This window comes from Microchirus variegatus (genome assembly GCF_963457635.1).
Source record: "Microchirus variegatus genome assembly, chromosome: 5".
Lineage (NCBI taxonomy): Eukaryota > Metazoa > Chordata > Actinopteri > Pleuronectiformes > Soleidae > Microchirus > Microchirus variegatus.
The window spans coordinates 3,430,144-3,447,922 of NC_139806.1; the positions used below are offsets into that span (position 1 = coordinate 3,430,144).

Genomic DNA, 17,779 nt, shown 5'->3' on the forward strand with positions numbered 1-17,779 from the left:
GGCTTTGAAACATTGACAGAACGTTGGACAAGTTTAACGCTAACCGAGTGACAGCTAATTATTAAATATTAAATAGAATCACATTATGGGGCCGGCGGGCTTGTTTTTTTCCCCCCTGTGGATTTTTGCGATCACAAAAAACGCAGCCTGAACTCGTTTAAATACTGCTTTTTTTTTTATTCAGCTTGGATTTCTCCTGCTCGGTGAAAACATCAGTTGCATCAACACCACGTCTCGCACGCCTCCACCTGTTCACATTAGCGATGTGATGCCATTTTCTCACTAAATCAGTGTGGGTGGACTCCTCTCCCCGTTGTAAATACACACACCCGAGTTGTCAACACCTCATAGGACAACAGATACCGTGGTAGGCAATATATATTTAGTATTTCATTGTACACACGTTATAACAGTGAGGATTGAAAAAAACAAACAGTTTTGAAACAATGAAAAAGAATGCCAGATAGATAAACCACTTTGTTTTTACTGAAGCAAGCTGAGCACAGAAGAACAGCTGAAAATGACATACAAGGTTTTTTTTTATTATTATTATTATTATTGTTGTTGTTGTTTACCGACTTCCAGGGACAAATTAGTGAATTAAAATGAAATACCGTGCCAAGTATTGTCCTGCATCTATATATCTCACATATCTATTTATCGCCAATGCCCTGCACAAATCTCCCCGATGAAAAAGAACAGACAAAAAAAAAAAGTTTCATTGACCTGAGACTAAACCAAACGATTAAGAAACCCTTTTTTTAAATTCATAATTCAGCCACTGAGACTTTGGGTAAATTCCAATTCCTTGCTTAACCCTCAATCTCAAAAATGCTCTCCCTCTAGTGCAAGTTCTGTCCCGATTCTCAGAAAAATTAAGTTGAGGGGTGAGTTTAAGGGCTGTATCGCCCTCAATATTGAGATTTTCCGAGACCACCCTTGGGAGCAAGGGCTACCCAGAATGCATTGCGTGTTTTGCCATAACAAAGATGGCGCCGAAAGCAGCGAAACGAGTACGCTACAAATGAAGTATTTTCTTTGTTAATAGAGATATAAAAATGATCTTAGTTTAGGCCCATATTATGGATTACTGACGTCATTGTTGCGTAACATTTATTTTTATTTTACCATCTTTTGTCAATAGTCGGCCGGTGTGGTTTACTTTTCAATAAGTCGTGGTGTGTGGTAACTGTCAGCTGAATATTTGTATGAGTATCATCTTATAACTAACTGACAACCTAATAACTTGACTGACAAACGGATCGTTATAAATAATCCTGACGTAATGTGTTCTTCTTCTTCTTCTTTTTTGGAGTTGACAGACTGGACGCAGCTTTCGCGTTATTCTGCCCCCTACAGTGTGAAGACGTATCTGCATTTAAGGGGTGTCCCATTTCTAAGTGACAAAATAACCCTCAACACTTGGTTTTAAGGGCCAGTTAAGATTAAGGGTTGAGCTTGAGGGTTAAGATAGGAATTGGAATTGGCCCTTTGTCTAATAGAAGGATTTTGCAGAGTAACAGTGTGTGTGTTCGTGTGTGTGTGTGATAGTGACTCAAGATAAACTTTCACGACACCCAAATCAAGATCTGCAGAAAGTGTGACTGGCATTTACATGGAAAAGCATGACATCACCACATGACCCCGTGTCCGCTGCTCCGTCCTGGTAGAAATACTGAAATATATATATATATAAAAAAAAGCAACACAGCCTGCGCTGAGAAGTCAAACACAAAAACCAAAATGTGCTTCTTGTCATTAAACATTACATTTTTCCCATATAAGGCATGAATTTGTTTTGTTATAAACATTTTTTTGGTCTTTGCCCTTGGTTATCTAAAAAGCAATGTGCACTTGTCCACACCTGGAGTTAGATGGAGCGTTATTTACAGCGGTATTTTTTTGTCTGTCGACCTCTCTGTGACCACATCAGCTTTTGTTTTTTTTTTTACTAAAAAGAGTCCTCATTTCAGATATTTTATCATTCAGATTGCTGCTGCTGCTTTCTTTCGGTATTGACACACCACCAAGGACAGAACATCACTAACTGGCTTCTCGCTCAAAAATGTGAAGCGTAGACACTTACGAGTTTTCAAATGCCAGAAGAAAAACAAAAAAAAAAACGATCAAATATAAAACAAAGGCAGGGAATCGGAAAAAGAACATATTCAAAGACAGTAACAACGGGGGGTTCAGGATTATCAAATTTTAGACTGTTTAGCATAACATAACAACTCATTCAACACATATAATATTTTCCCGTTTTGCCCCCGTCCCCATAGATCGTTCTGTAGCCAAAGAAAATAGGCGTAGAAAAGGGGGGAAATCCACTCTCCATGAACTTCAAAACCCCTCAGGAGTTCATCTTTACATATGAAAATCAGCTTCATCGTTGCAAGGCAGGGGGTCTTATGTATACTTAATGACATCAGCTCTCTGAGGCTCCATTTCCAACAAAAAAAAAAAGCGTAAGCGAGAGTCTAAGCTTCGACCGAGACGTTCACTTTTCCCCCAAAAGAGAATCAGGGCAGTAACAAACTTGAACTTCCAGGCTGGGACAGTAGTGGTACCTCTGCGTAAGCGTCTGTCATTCTCCGATATAATAATCTACTTTCTATCAAAGGGCTCTGGTAGCAATTTGTAATAAAAACGTGGCACCAGAAAACCAGCCAGGATAAACTACAGGAAAATGCCCAGTCAGCCTTTTGAGTTCCTTCACTCCAGAAGATCTGGGTCCAAAAAAAGACAACCAGTCAAGTTTGACTCTCCCCCCCCCCCTGAAGCCACATATCAACCTTCCATGTGTCACGTCTCTCCAGCTCCTGGCTCGTCGTCTTCGCTGGTTAGCTAGCTACACAGCTGCGCCAGCTCAGGTTCAGGAGTAGCGTTGGGGAGCTTGGAGTTAAAGATCTGCAGAGCCTCCTTGATGCGCACCACCTCACCCGCCGACAGCTTGAGTCGGTGACGCAGCAGACAAGAAAACAGGTCCATCGGTTGCGGCGCCGGCGGAGCGAGGCGGTTAATCCGGTCCCTCATCTCCAGCAGCATCAGGAAAGCGGCGTCCTGCGTCCCCTGCGTGTACGGATAGTCGAGCTGCAGGATCAGATCCTTGATGCCCTCGGGGTCAAAGTGCATGCTGTATCCGAACACTTTGAGCGTGTTGATCTTCATGTAGCCCAGGTTGGACGTCTGGTCATCCAAGTCCATGGGCTCGTAGAAGAGAGTCTCGTTGGCCGCGGGGTCATCCGTGACGATGCGGCTCCGCAGGTAGATGTGAACCGTCTCAAAGAAGGACTTCCACTTGTTGCCCAGGGACAGTGTCCAGTTGTAACACTGTGCCGTGACAACGGCGTCCAGTCGAGTTCTCTCCCAGTCAGGGAAGTCGGGCTGGTTCACCGGCATGAACCAGCTCTCCGAGTGACTCCCGCCAAAAGGGTTCACGTAAATGGCAGGCACGGGCTCCAGTGTGGAATTCTTAGTCAAGCATATCTGGAAAGAAATGCCCATCAGCATGTGGATGAGATTGGACTTGTTCTTGTTGCTCTTGAGCGTCAGCAGCATTCTTTTCCTCCAGCCGGGATTGAACCAACTCCCCAGGCGCACGTCGTTGCTGATGTAGATGGCGTGGACCTCGATTCTGCTGTCCAGTCTCTGCAGCAGGTACTTCACCTGGGGAGGGGGAACACAGGAGCACATGTGGCGTTAGAACACAACACTGTACATGGAATATAGTCAAGACAATGGAAGTAGTGGTGGAAACTGGTGCAATAATAAAGACGCCAACACAATAATATAAATAAACATAAGAAAAACTAACAATGCACTTTAAAAAATGGGCCAAGGTGACACCCACAAGATGTATTGCACAGGAATGCAATTGCATAACAACAGATTATACTGTAGTTATGTTTGTGAGAGAGAGTCCACAGAGGTTTGAGGACCAAAGGAATCCAGCATATATCTATATATATCTATATAGATATATACTGTACATAAATATAAAGTATCAGAACCTCTGCATCAGGCATGTCCAGGTCAAAGTTCAGGTAGTGGTCCAGGGACGCAGCGATGCTCGGGTGGCAGGAACCGAGGTGGAGGAAGTTGCCGTGGTGACAGGCCCCGCAGCGGGTGGAGTTGTCGGCGGCGCAGGAGGAGCAGGAGGTGGGCGAGGTGCCCACCACGCAGGGGACGGCTCCCTGGCAGGTGGGCTGCTCGGCGGGGCAGCTGCAGCTCTTCACCTCCTCGGAGAAGGAGCCCAGCACGCCGTGCTCATTGCAGTAGAGCAGAGACTGAGCCTTGTTCAGCCAGAACCCAGCAGACCTGCAGGGGTGGTAGAGAGAGAGAGAAAACGCAGCACTGCAGGTGGAGTGTTGTACGGCACAAGGGGATTCTGTTCAGCGCTCTAATCCAAACATCACAGCACGTCTTTGTTCAGGCGCCGTGTACTTGTTAGCTCCGTTAGCTGCGTTAGCTCCTTTTTGCGCGCCCACAGTCGAACTGGAGTGGTCTCTTTATTGCTTTTGACACGGAAGGAGCTGATATTCTCGGTGGTTCTTCGCTTTAGTCGATAGCCGTTCGTGGCCTCTTTTACACCAGATTTAGCAGATATGCACGACGTCATGTTTACGTGACGTCGTGCATATCGATTGTTAAAATGAGTCTCTAAAGTAGCGAAGTTTTTCATGGCACAGCAACGGAGTCCAGGCCACCGTTTACCAGTTAGCTCCTTTAGTACCGTTAGCACACCTACAGTCGAACTGAAGCAGTCTGTTTATTAAACAAAAAGAGCAGCACTACAAATAACCTGTGTACTGCGTATGTGTGCGTATGTCTAGTGTTACTTTAGTTATTTACTGTTTATCATTATTTACTTTACTGATTATTTGTAGCGCTACTCTTTTTGTTTTATAAACAGATTGCTCCAGGTCGACTGTAGGCAGGCTAATGGCGCTAAAGGAGCTAACTGGTAAGCGGTGCCTGGACTCCGGTGCCGTGGCAAGAAAAACTGACTTACTTTAGAGACAATCGGGAGTCATGTAAACATGCCGTTAGCGTAGTTAAGGTGCCCAGCACTATTTATCATACAATTGCTGGTCCAAAATGTAAACAATACTCAATGCGTTTATTAGCATTAGCTTGGAGCTAAGTTCATTGGCCTTCCAGCAACCTTGCGTCTGATTTTACCCACTATTTCGTTGCTCTTACTTCTTCTCTTTTGCTGGAACACAACAAATGTCCCTACTTCGATGGAAAAGAAAGGACACTTTGCACACATTGGAGGACGTCATCCAACTCAAATCAAGGACAGCGTCCCAGAGAGTAGCGAGAAACGATTTTGTCAATACCACTCACTCTATAAGCTGCAACGTATTGTGGCCCGGCATGAGTTGCCGATACTGCAGCAGTGATTGAGGGCCTCCCAGTGGAACGGCGGCTCAGATGCTACCTATCAAATATTCAGTTACATCTGCGATCGACTGTCTGTATTTTTCAGCGCCGGCCGCTTCCTCGGGAGGCTTCGCAAAAAACACACGCTGAGGGAATTCTTGGCAGGATTCTCAGGGGGTATTGACCGTCCACGGCTCTGCCTCCGAGCTGTAATTGGACAGTTGATTGTTTTCCGTTTTGGTGGCAAAAAAAATTATAAAAAATACATATCTATGCGTCCCTGTTTCAAATAACCATGAGCTTTCCTCCTGCACCTCGTCATGAAAACTAATGACTGTCGTGCTGTGAGTGTATTGGCAGCTCTGCGCTGGATGACACTGAAATGTGAGAGACCTCTGCAGTAACTTTATTTCTTTCTGCGTTGTGATTTTTAATGTGGCATGGTAAATCCGTGTTGGCTTAAAGGGCTGATAGGATAGGACTTTATTTTCTGTCCCACCCCCATGGGAAATTTGCTATGGACTCTACCTTATCTGTTGTATATAAACAGGACACACATTGAGTCACTAAAATAGGACAACAGATACAAATAAAAACAAACTACAGTGGGCTTAATGGGTTTAATGAAAAGGGGGACGAAGGAATTTTTGAAATGCTTGTGTCAGCTTCTTGGGTACGAAGTGGGCGTAAACTTGCTGCTTTGGACGAAGCGTACGAACCCATGGACAAACCCACTTAGGACCCATATTGTCAGCCCAAATGGAAACCCAGGGTGACACCCTGACATCAGGGCATCCTCACATGGATGACCACTGGTGAAGGATCTTCAAAAGACTTGGGAGTCAAAGATCATCTCCTCTGTTTTGTTTGTGTCGAGGACAAGATGGTGTTTCTCGCACCGCTGTACAAAGCTGGGAAAAGCTGGGAATCGTTTAAAATCAAGATCCAATGGGTTCTGCAAAGATTGACTGGTTTGGGAAGAGCCTGTGAAGAACTCTACTGATTGTACCACTATTTGCTCCTCTTTAAATCCAAGGTGCTGCTATTTGTTCTCAATATTTTTTAATTAAACAGCTTCACTGTGTGCATTGCATCTCCATGGGTTGCAACCTAATTCCCAGTCCGCTTCATATCATTTCTAGCGCTGGGAACGTTAGCGTGTTTCCATGACGACTGATCGTAAACCGTTGCGTGTGACGTCATGTTTTACGTGACCCCCGATTGTTAAAACTAGTCTCTAAAGTAGCACAGTTTTTTTGTGCTATGACACCGGGGTCCAGGCAACGTTTACCAGTTAGCTGCGTTAGCTCCTTTAGCGCCGCTAGCGCGCCTACAGTCAAACTGTGCCTACCTGTGTACTGCGTATGTGTTTTTAAAGTTTAGCGTTACTTTAGAGACTCATTTTAACAATCGGGGAGTCACTAAACATGACGTCACGTGTCACTTTAAAGGTGCATTATGTAATAAATCTAAAGCATAAAATCCTCCTAATATGTCACAGAGACTCAGGAATAATGTTCATATAACAAACTGAACTCACCAACAACAACAGTGCAGCCAAAATATTTGCATTGAAAAAAAATATTATGCAGACTGCAAATCATGTTTATGTTTTGAAATCATGTTTTGGCATGTGGCGCCACCTACCGCCGTCTACCAATCACTGCAGTCAGTAGAGTCTCAGCTGCGGAGCAACCACGGGTTGCCAGTTACGTCAGAAAACGAAACCTAAAAGACCTCGGTGTTTTTGAATTGTAATGTAGTAACCGTTTTTGGCCACATTCTTACATATGGCGCCTTTAATAATAAGCATTTCTAAACAGGATTATTTACCCCACGCAATTATCAACACAGCAGCCGACTGCAATAGAGATGGAATGAAAATGGGCAAATGCATAAATGACTGTACACGTTGGTGCAATAACCATCGCGGAATATTAGCTCTGCTGAGATTCTAACTCCAGGCTACGTTCAGGAAGCCTCACACAGCATCGGCCAAATGCTCCGACGACTCCTCACCCTCAGGCCTGTGTAAATAGACCACAATGAATGATGATAAAACAAATGGCTTTTGTGCAAGAAGAAAGTCGGGAGCTTTGTCAGCGGCAGCAGCGGCGGCGCCCTGATAAGTTGCCGCCGCTGCCGTGCAGGGGGGTTAAGCCTCTGAGTGACAGAGGGCGAGCAAAGTGACATGGAGGTAAGCGAGGCAGAGAAACAAAGACAGAAAATAAGGCCAGAGTGCAAGAGGAGGGAGATGGAGTGATGGGAAGAGGAAGCGCCGACTGCCGGGGAAATGAAAGTCCTTGGTAAACAAGTGCCGAGCTGTCAGTCAAGGGAAGGACTTGATTACAGCGTGCCAACGCGACCACGTCCCTCACCCAGCAACAGCGTCCGCATCCGGTAACAAGAGCCTCTCTTTGCTCTGTGGTCACGTCCTGTCCATCGCACTTTATTTCCTTCCTCAAAGGTGAGTCTTTAACTCCCTAACTGACTCTGGATCGGCCTAAAGACTGAATAAAAGAAAGGAATCCTACACCTTAGTTCCTCTGTGCTCCAGGAAACATTTAATGACTTAATGGAGGAGAGTGCATCGTCTGCATAGAATAGAACAATGACAATAATAAAAAGCATTTTTTTGCACTAGTTTAATAAAAAGAATGAACGTAAGTGATGAAATGTGTTATCACGAGGCTAAACAATTTTTTTATCCTGTACCTCACTCATTTTCAAGTTCAGTGAAACTGGAAAACGAGTGAATGCGACTGCTGTTTTTGTTTTGCACTCACCTGTTGCAACAAAATACGGAACAGGAATAATTAAATATGACACAAATGATATCATAAGGACTTCATTTGATCGTTTATGGAATGTTTTAAGACTTATTTGCAGGTTATCCATCTGATGCCAGTGTTTCTTATTATTCCTTCCTGATTATAATTATCTTATTGTGTCAGAAAAAAGAACAAAAAAACACCTGTTTAATGTTGGTAAAGCTCTGTTTTCTTCATACCACAAATTCTGTGTTTAATATATTGAAACTCAGAGAGATTGAGAGTTGACATTACAGCAGATTTTCAGGTCCCTTCACTGACCGCCTGTCTGCGTTCACAATTGATTTTTAAAATCCCTTTTATCGCTTTATAAAGCTCTTAATGGTCCCGGCGTCTTTCTGCTCATCAGATTTGCTTATATCCTGTGAATCTTGTGAAAAGCCCGGGGTCATTTGGTTGTGGCCTTTTAATTAAACCTTAAGCCAGAACAACAACTCAGCCCACTTCTTTATTTATTTAAATTATTATTATTACCTCGGTTCACAGAATCCCTGAAGAGCTGAGGGCGGCAAAGAGAGCTCACATTTCCATGAGTCAACTCCAAAAAAAACAAGTTTTCAGTTTAGCTTTTGATTTAATTTTTCTTTTTTTAATACTTGTTTGTTCCTTCTACCAGTTTTGGATGGAGCTGTCGATGCTAAATTCTATTATCCACCGTTGTTTATCACCTCTTGGAGACTCCTCAGAGATAGCTACAGGTTTTCCTTTGATACGGGCGGTTGAGCAGTTTCGCCCGCGGCCCCCAGTTTTACGCCTCCTTTATTTGGTTTACGAGTGAATCCCTGCGGGTTACTGTTTACCTCTCTCGGGGCAGGCTGATGCGAGGTTGCTTGGGACAGCGCTTGCTCAGAGTGAACAGCTTCCTGACGATCTTCTGCGCCTTCCCGACCACGGCGTCGTTGGCCGACTCCAGCTGAGCGTAGCGCTTCTGCAGCGGCGCGTCGGCCGACCACAGCTTGGCCACGGCGGACGCGTTCAGGAAGCGGTCGGCGGGCAGGCGCTTCAGGAAGGCCTTGAATTCATCTGCGAGGAGAAAAAAGAGAGGAAAATTATGTCATTTAAACGTCAACAACGTCCCCTTCGAGCGTCGCAAAAAAAACCTGTTCGGCGCACGCTGCACATCATCCCTAGTGGCTCGCGTGGATAATGACTGAGGAGCTGGGGGAGTTTCATGTGTAATTAGAATCCAAAAAAAGAGCTGTTTTGTTCCAGTGAATTGTCGCCACACAAAGACAGAGACACAAACACCTGCGCTCTCATCTGCAGGTTACACTCATCGCACGCGTTCGAGGCTCACCGCGTTCGCGGCGCTGCGTCGTTTGCAGCGTTTATATTCGGTAACACTTGACGTGCGGCGGCAGACGGCGCCGATTCGCGTGCGCGCGTTAGTTTGGAGGTGAAAAATCTATCATCAGCATGCAGTGAAATGCAAACAGCAGACATACATATACAGTATATATATATATATATAGCAGGGGTTCTCAAAGTTTTGATACCTGAGGGCCAATTTAGGAACCCAACATTGGACTGAGGGCCGCCAAAGGGAAAAAAAAGGAAAAAAAAACAGAAAGAAATCCCATTTGTAATCATTTTAATGACCAGATTGCAGTTCTACAGTTTAGCGTTAAGTAATTTAAGCGTATTTTACTGGGTAATTACCCAGTATTTTGGCCATTGTTCTTACCTTCTAATTACAGGTTAATACCAAGTAACACATTTCTGTTACCATATATTTACTGGGTAAATAACTAGTAATTGGGGGCTGTAGCTACCTGCTTATTACCAGCTTATAACCCAATAATACACTAAAATTCACCATATAGAAACCAGGTAAATACCCAGTATTTTTGTTTACACTTATTGGTCTGTATCCAGTAATGTCCAATAAACATTTAACAAGCTTAGTAGCTCCTGGATTAAAACTATCAACTGTAATTCATTGCGGGGCCGCCATAAATGTTTCTGCGGGCCGCCATTGGCCCCCGGGCCGCACTTTGAGAACCAATGATATATAGCATCTTGATGATGCTTCCTGTTTCTGCGATAATGTGTCAATAACCATTGCTTTCATTATATTGTTATTTAATTGTCACCGTTAAGGATTTACAATGTCGTCTGTCAGGAGCGGGCTAAAAAAAAAAGAGTCAAACTTTGATTGAGATTAACCCTTAAACACATCTAGATATATTTTTTGTATGTTTGTGACTTTTAATTTCTTATTATTCATAATATTTTCATGCATATTGTTAAAAAAATTGATGCGTTTGTTATAAAAAAAAAAAAACTCACACTGACACACCTATGCACCAAAGTGTGATCACTGAAACCCATTATTTTTAATTATTATATTTATATATTTTTTTAATTATTTATTACTATGTTTGATGCATCGAGACAAAAACTTGGAAATTTAAGGGTTAAAAACGTCAATAATGTAAATATTGTGGGAAATGTAGTTTATGGTTTAACGCACGCCGTAAAGCAGCACAGACCTATTTTAACACTGATTTTTAAGACCAATTAATCACTTGCAGACCGCGTAACATGACGGTAGCGGGCCACATCTGGACCCCGGGCCTTGAGTTTGACACACGTGTGCTAAGGAATGTAATACGGAAGATAGATAAATCCTCTTCCATATGCACCGATACTCCTCTTTCATGCTTGCGGTTGTTCAACGTTCATTGGTAGACGTAGTGCGTGTCTCCCGTTTTTCATTTGCTTTTCAGACTTTTCTATTAAAAATGAACTAAGTGGTCTGAATCTTCTCTGAGTCTCTGATTTAATCAGACTGCTGCGGCTGCTGCTGCTGCAGCCGTGAGTGAATTTAATTCAGATTTTTTTGTGTGTGTGTGTGTTTAACTTTGTAAGAGGAAGTTTGCATCATGTCTGCGTTGAGTAAAAATTCATCGGACTAACATGTCTGGTGGAAACACGACGAAACATCACATCAGATCATTAATTTGTTTTTTACGATAAGCGGCAAAGCAGAGAAAAAAAAAACTACACTCCCTGGAGTCGTGCCTCCTCTTTTCTTGCCTAATTCTAATCAGAATAAATACATTTTTACTTTTACCCTGACGGGCGCTTTAGTCGGAAACACCTCCTACGTTTTGTTGCACTGAACATGTGGACGCCTATCCCCCGCGCGGAAAAAAAAGGTGAAGAGCGAGAGAAATTCAAAGACTATTATAACTTTGCACATGTGTAAGTGTAGAATCTCCAACACACACACACACACACACACACACACACACACACACACACACACACACACACACACATTCTTGTACTTGCTGCATACTGAGGACTTGCATTGCCACTTTATAATTCAACACAATTACAAATATCTACTTCATGAATGATTCTAAAGAACTACTGGTTGCAGTACCATAAAATGTCTGCAGGTGGAGCCCCAGAGCAAAAAGAGCTGGAAAACTTTTTCGATTTTATTTTATTTTTTAAATTTTTGGTCCAACATTTTACAAAAACGTCATACTATACTATGTAGACCAAAATTTGAAAAAAAAAACTTTACCCAAAATTTTTGGTCCAAAATTTGAAAAAAAAAGTTGGTCCAAAATTTGAAAAAAAAAATTTGGTCCAAAATGTGAAAAAAAAAATGTGGTCCAAAATTTGAAAAAAAAAAAATAGTCCAAAATTTGAAAACAAAATTATGGTCCAAAATTTGAGAAAAAGTTGTCCAAAATTAAACATTTTGACAAATTGAGTATAGCATGTTATAACAACCTAAGGAAGTGATTTCAATGAAAACAAAGTGAGGACCGGACAAAATGTCCTCACTCCGTAAAAATGACCTCACTTTGTTGGTTTAAAACCCTCACTGGTCCTCAGTATGCCGCAAGTACAAGCACACACACACACACACACACACACACACACACACACAGTAAATTGCACTGAGAATAATGTTGGCACATGCTCGTGCACTGTGCCGCGTTTGCCAGGATTGTTTTTTCGCGGTTGTTAAGATAATTTTAACTTTTATTATGAACCAGTGAACCAATGTTATTATACCAGGGCCTAAACCCTCCAGGATGCTTCGACCTATTATTATTTCTCTTCCCCCTCCAAACGCCAGCTAAGTGAGAGCTTTTAGGGCGTGTTGTTCTGTTTCGCGGAGAACAATATTCCCATGTGCTGCTGCTGCTGTTGGCAGAGAGACAGCAGGGAAGCCCTGAGCTGAGAGCGACTGACAAGACTCAAGCCTATTACAGTGTTCAGTGATCCCCGATGACACCACGCTCCGTCTCTCTGTGCACGTCTGCCATCTTTTACTTATGGATGAGCAAGTTGGTGTGTGTGTGTGTGTTCTTGTACTTGCGGCATACTGAGGACCAGTGAGGGTTTTTAACCAACAAAGTGAGGTCATTTTTACGGAGTGAGGACATTTTGGCCGGTTTTCATTGAAATCACAACCTTAGGTTGCTTTAACATGCTATACTCAATTTGTCAAAAAAAAAAAAAAAAATTGGGACGACATAGTATAGTATGACTTTTTTGTCAAATTCTGGAACAAAATGTTTTTTCAAAATGTTTTTTTCAAATGTTTTTTTCAAATTTTGGACGACATAGTATAGTATGACGTTTTAGTCAAATTTTGGACCAAACATTTTTGGTAAAAAAAATTTTGGAACAAAATGTTTTTTCAAAATGTTTTTTTCAAATGTTTTTTTCAAATTTCGGACGACAGTATAGTATGACGTTTTTGTCAAATTTTGGACCAAACATTTTTGGTCAAATTTTTTTTCAAATTTTGGACGACAAAGTTTAGTATGACGTTTTTGTCAAATTTTGGACCAAAAATGTTTGGTCAAATTTTTTTTTTAAATTTTGGTCGACATAGTATAAGTATGATGTTTTTTGTAAAATTTTGGACCAAAAATTTAAATACAAAAAAAAATCGAAAAAGTTTTCCAGCCCTTTTTGCTCTGGGGCTCTACCTGCAGACATTTAATGGTACTGTAGTTCTTTGGAGATGTATTTCATGAAGTAGATATTTGTAATTGTGTTGATTTATAAAGTGGAAATGCTGGTCCTCACTTTGTCAGCAACCCAGTCCTCAGTATGTACAAGAATGTGTGTGTGTGTGTTCCTGTCTGTCAGCTTCAGACTCTCTCTCGCTCTTTCTTTCATCTCGCCTGTAACTTCTTCCTCCCGCTCTCCGTGCCGACACGGCGCTGAATTAGGGCGGTGTTAAAGTGATAGTTCGGGCTTTTATTTTGAAGGTGTGCTGGTCAATGCTAGTTGCCGGGCGTCAACGTTAACACATCACGGCGCGTTTCCGTGACGACTGACCGGAAAAAGAGGCGCGTGACGTCACAATGTTTACGTGACTCCCGATTGTTAAAATGAGTCTCTAAAGTAACGCTAAACTTTAAAAACAGAGGCACACATACACAGTACACAGGTACGCTGGTGATTTGTAGCGCTGCTCTTTTCTTTTAATAAACAAACCGCGCCAGTTCATCTGTAGGCACGCTAACGACGCTAAAGGAGCTAACACGGCTAACTGGTAAACGGCGTCGCTGAATTGGGTGTGGTTAACGCTCGTGATGGGCATCAACGCTAACGCATGGCGCGTTTCCCTGACGACTGACCGGAAAAAGACGCGCGTGACGTCATGTTTACGTGACTCCCGATTGTTAAAAACAGAGGCACACATACGCAGTACACAGGTACGCTGGTTATTTGTAACGCTGCTCTTTTCCTTTAATAAACAAACTGCTCCAGTTCGACTGTATATGCGCTAACGACGCTAAAGGAGCTAACGCAGCTAACTGGTAAACGGCGATGCTGAATTTGGTGTGGTTAATGCTAGTGCAGGGCGCTAAAGGAGCTAACGGCGCTAACTGGTAAACGGTGTCTGGACTTTACTTTAGAGACTCATTTTAACAAACTGGGTGTCTTTTTACGGTCAGTCGTCATGGAAACGATTTAAAACATTAAAAACAGAGGCACACATACGCAGTACACGGGTACGCTAACTTTATTTGTAGCGATGCACTCTTCGTTTAATAAATATACCGCTCCGGTTCAACTGTAGGTACGCTAAAGGAGCTAACGCAGCTAGCGAAGCTAACCTGGACTCTCCTGAAAACTGCGTTACTTTACCTGTTTTGAAAGTTTAGCGTTACTTTAGAGCAGGGGTCACCAACCTTTTTGAGATGAGAGCTACCTGAAGGGTAAAAAATAATATGGAGGGCTACCACATTAACATTTTTTTTTTGTTTACCATTTAAATGATTAATATTATGCATTCAACTGCATACACATTCATTCCAGTGCTTACTCCTAACGATTACCAGTTTTTATAAACAATATCAAAGATATTTTACTGACAGATCATACGGATACATGCAAGTGAGGTGAAGTGAAGTGAGCCCGCGGGCACCGTATTGGCTGCCCGCGGGCTACCAGGTGCCCGCGGGCACCACGTTGGTGACCCCTGCTTTAGAGACTCATTTTAACAATCAGGAGTCACGTAAAAATGACGTCACACTTTTTTTCAGTCAGTGGTCACGGAAACACGCCATGCTCTAACGTTGACGCCGCTAACGCCGCCGTTAACGTACCCAGCACTAGTTCACGCTTAATAACGTTTTACGCACTCATTTAGCTATATGTCTGAAGATGTGGAGGTGTCGAGACAGAACACTTGTGATTGGACCACCTGACGGACACCTGATGTGATCCATGCCTGCGGTCCTTTACTACAGCACATACACATCCATCTTTGTTTGTACACCTCGTTTTTTCTTCCTTAAAACATGACCTCAGCCAAACCCTCTCTCTAACTCAGTCCTCACACACTCGCGGCTGTAATCACCGTCACTGCCATCATGCTGGAGAAATTTGTCCCTCTGTTTTCCCTCCCTTTTTCTGACATTTATGACCCCATGTTTCCGGATTTATGGACAATTTGGCTCGCTCAAAATCACTCCAATAAAGAGGCCCGGGGAGGGGGGTTGTTTTGTGTGATGGCCGACCACGCCGGGGCGAACTGAAATCTCCATCTCCGGAGCCCGAGTCGGTGATTCACGACGTCGTCGAGCGCAAAAAAAGGCGGCAGCTCGGTGAGTGACGGGCTGAGCGAGGGCGAGGTTTTTAAAACTCCTCACAAGGACACGGAGCCAGAGCAAGGATTGAAAGAGGCTAAAAAGTCAAGAGCGTTGTGGAGAACGAAGAATCTATCGTCAAATCAAAGCCTTTGGTGTTTGTCGATCACAGTCATTCTCCTCTGGCTCGGATATTTATCAGCGTCTGTAAAGGCTGTTTTTTTTTTATCGCGCTTCATCACGTCTTCCTTATCGTAACCATGGCGACAAAGAAAATCTCTGAAAATGAACTCGTTTGTGCCTCTTTGTCAACTCACTTACAAGTGCAGACGGGGAAAAATCAGCTAATTAACATCGTGGTGAATGGGCACAGGTTTTTTTTTATCCAACTTTATCGTTTAATTGAGTCATTTTGTGACTTAAGTGTTTGAAATCCTACAAACGAGGGCCGGGCAGTGGACCTGTGTCCTGCCTAGCGGGTCATTCTTTTGAATTATTGATTTTAATTGGACTGTGACGCAGAGTTAACGAAGCATCACAAACAGTGCGTTTCCTGTCTGAGTGGAGTCACCTTTTGTAAAACAACCAGCACTGTATGAAGTTTTGATTTTCATTAAAGGCGCCATGTGTAAGAATGTGGCCAAAAACGGTCACTACATTCAAATTCAAGATTTGCAGTCTGCAAAATATTTTGTTTGTTATATGAACATTATTCCTGAGTCTCTGTGACATATTAGGAGGATTATTATGGCCAGTTGCTTTAGATTTATTACATAATGCACCTTACGTATATCAGGAGCCGCATCAGATCTACGGAGGCGGCCATTTTGTGCCATGCACACAATGGACAAACTTAGCATCATTTGAGCTTTGATGCTCAAAAAGCTTGAAGGGTAAATACGTAAGATCTTCCAAGACACTTGGAAGGGAACGGTAAGATGAGGGATCCTTAATCGAATGATCTGTAGATTATTTTCTCCATGAATCGTTTGGTCCATGAAATGTCAGAAAATGTTAAAAAAGTTCGATCAGTGTTTGTCAAACCTGGGAATTACAATGTCTCGTTTTGTCCACAAACCAAAATGATTCAGTTTTTGTGATTTTCCAAAGACAATATTCACATTTATGAAGCTAAAACAATCAGAAAACTTGTTTTAATCCTGGAAAAAGCTTCAAACCGATCAAAATAGTTGAGGATTCATTCAGATCCATCGATCAATTTCAAGGACTCAATTTATATTGGATAGTATCCAAGATGGCGGCGCGCACGGACGCAGCGGCTCACGGCTCTCCCTTTTTGTGCTATTTTCTGTGTTTTTCGTTCGTTTTTTTTGTAAGTACGTCTTCAAATCGCTGCTATAGCCGTCAGGAATTACTCGACGTTGGTTTTAGGCATAAGTTACCCACCACAAGTGACTTTCAACGAACTCACAATATACCCGACGACGTCGCGAGGCAACCGGGCTCTCCGTGGATTGTTATCGGGTCCGGCAGGCGTCGGAGACGGCGGAGGGAGAGAAAGCAGAAGCGAGGACGCCGGTCAGGCCTGTTGGTGAAACTCAGGACACAGCCACACAAGCCTCCCCTACCCAGCTTGTTCCTCACAAACGCGAGATCTATGGTTCACAAGATGGACGAGCTGGAACTACAGTTGGCTGGGAATCGCTATGTTAAGAACTGCTGTGTTATGATTATAACCGAAACCTGGCTTCACCCGCGGATCCCCGACGCCGCAGTAGAGCTAGCTAGCCGCTCTCTCCACCGCTGGGACAGAAACCAAGACTCCGGTAAGAGCAGAGGAGGAGGTCTTTGCATTTACGTACATAATGACTGGTCAAACAATAGCAAAATCATAGATAAACACTGTTCCCCGGACATAGAATACATGTCAGTTAAATGCAGACCACATTATTTACCCAGAGAGCTAACAGTAGTGATAGTTACAGCTGTATACATACCTCCGGATGCTAACGTTAGCATAGCTCTCGCTAGCCTGCTAAAAACAATAAACACACAGCTGCGCGCGCACCCACACGGAGTTCACATTATAGCTGGAGATTTTAATCAGGCGAACCTTAAGACGGTTCTTCCGAAATTTTTTCAGCACGTTAAGTGTCCAACCAGGGGTGCAAACACACTGGATCATGTTTATTCTAACATCAAGCATGCATACAGAGCCATACCACAACCTCATCTAGGCCAGTCAGATCACCTCTCTCTGCTCCTTACCCCGGCATACACCCCTCTCAGGAGGAGAACTACACCTCTCAAAAAGACTGTTACAACCTGGCCGGACGATGCACTCTCTCAGCTACAGGACTGTTATGCGAACACTCAGTGGGAGGTATTTGAACACCAGGACCTGGCAGAGCACACAGAAGCAGTACTGTCATACATCAGGTACTGCATTGGGAACGTCACTGTGGAAAAGAGCATCAGGGTTTTTCCCAACCAGAAACCCTGGATGACCAGCCAGGTCCG

At 43.2% G+C, this 17,779-nt stretch overlaps 1 protein-coding gene across 1 annotated transcript in view; it reads right to left on the reverse strand.

Annotated features, from left to right (window-relative positions):
• Positions 1-2,847: 2,847 nt before the first annotated feature.
• The window catches only part of brinp2 (bone morphogenetic protein/retinoic acid inducible neural-specific 2), a gene marked incomplete at both ends in the record, with an annotated part of 113,632 nt that continues 98,700 nt past the window's right edge, over positions 2,848-17,779 (reverse strand). Inside the window, 3 exons of the mRNA XM_083890251.1 lie at positions 2,848-3,669; positions 4,014-4,320; positions 9,020-9,242. Of these exons, the coding sequence (XP_083746377.1) occupies positions 2,848-3,669; positions 4,014-4,320; positions 9,020-9,242 (1,352 nt within the window). The remainder of the gene's footprint in view (positions 3,670-4,013; positions 4,321-9,019; positions 9,243-17,779) is intronic.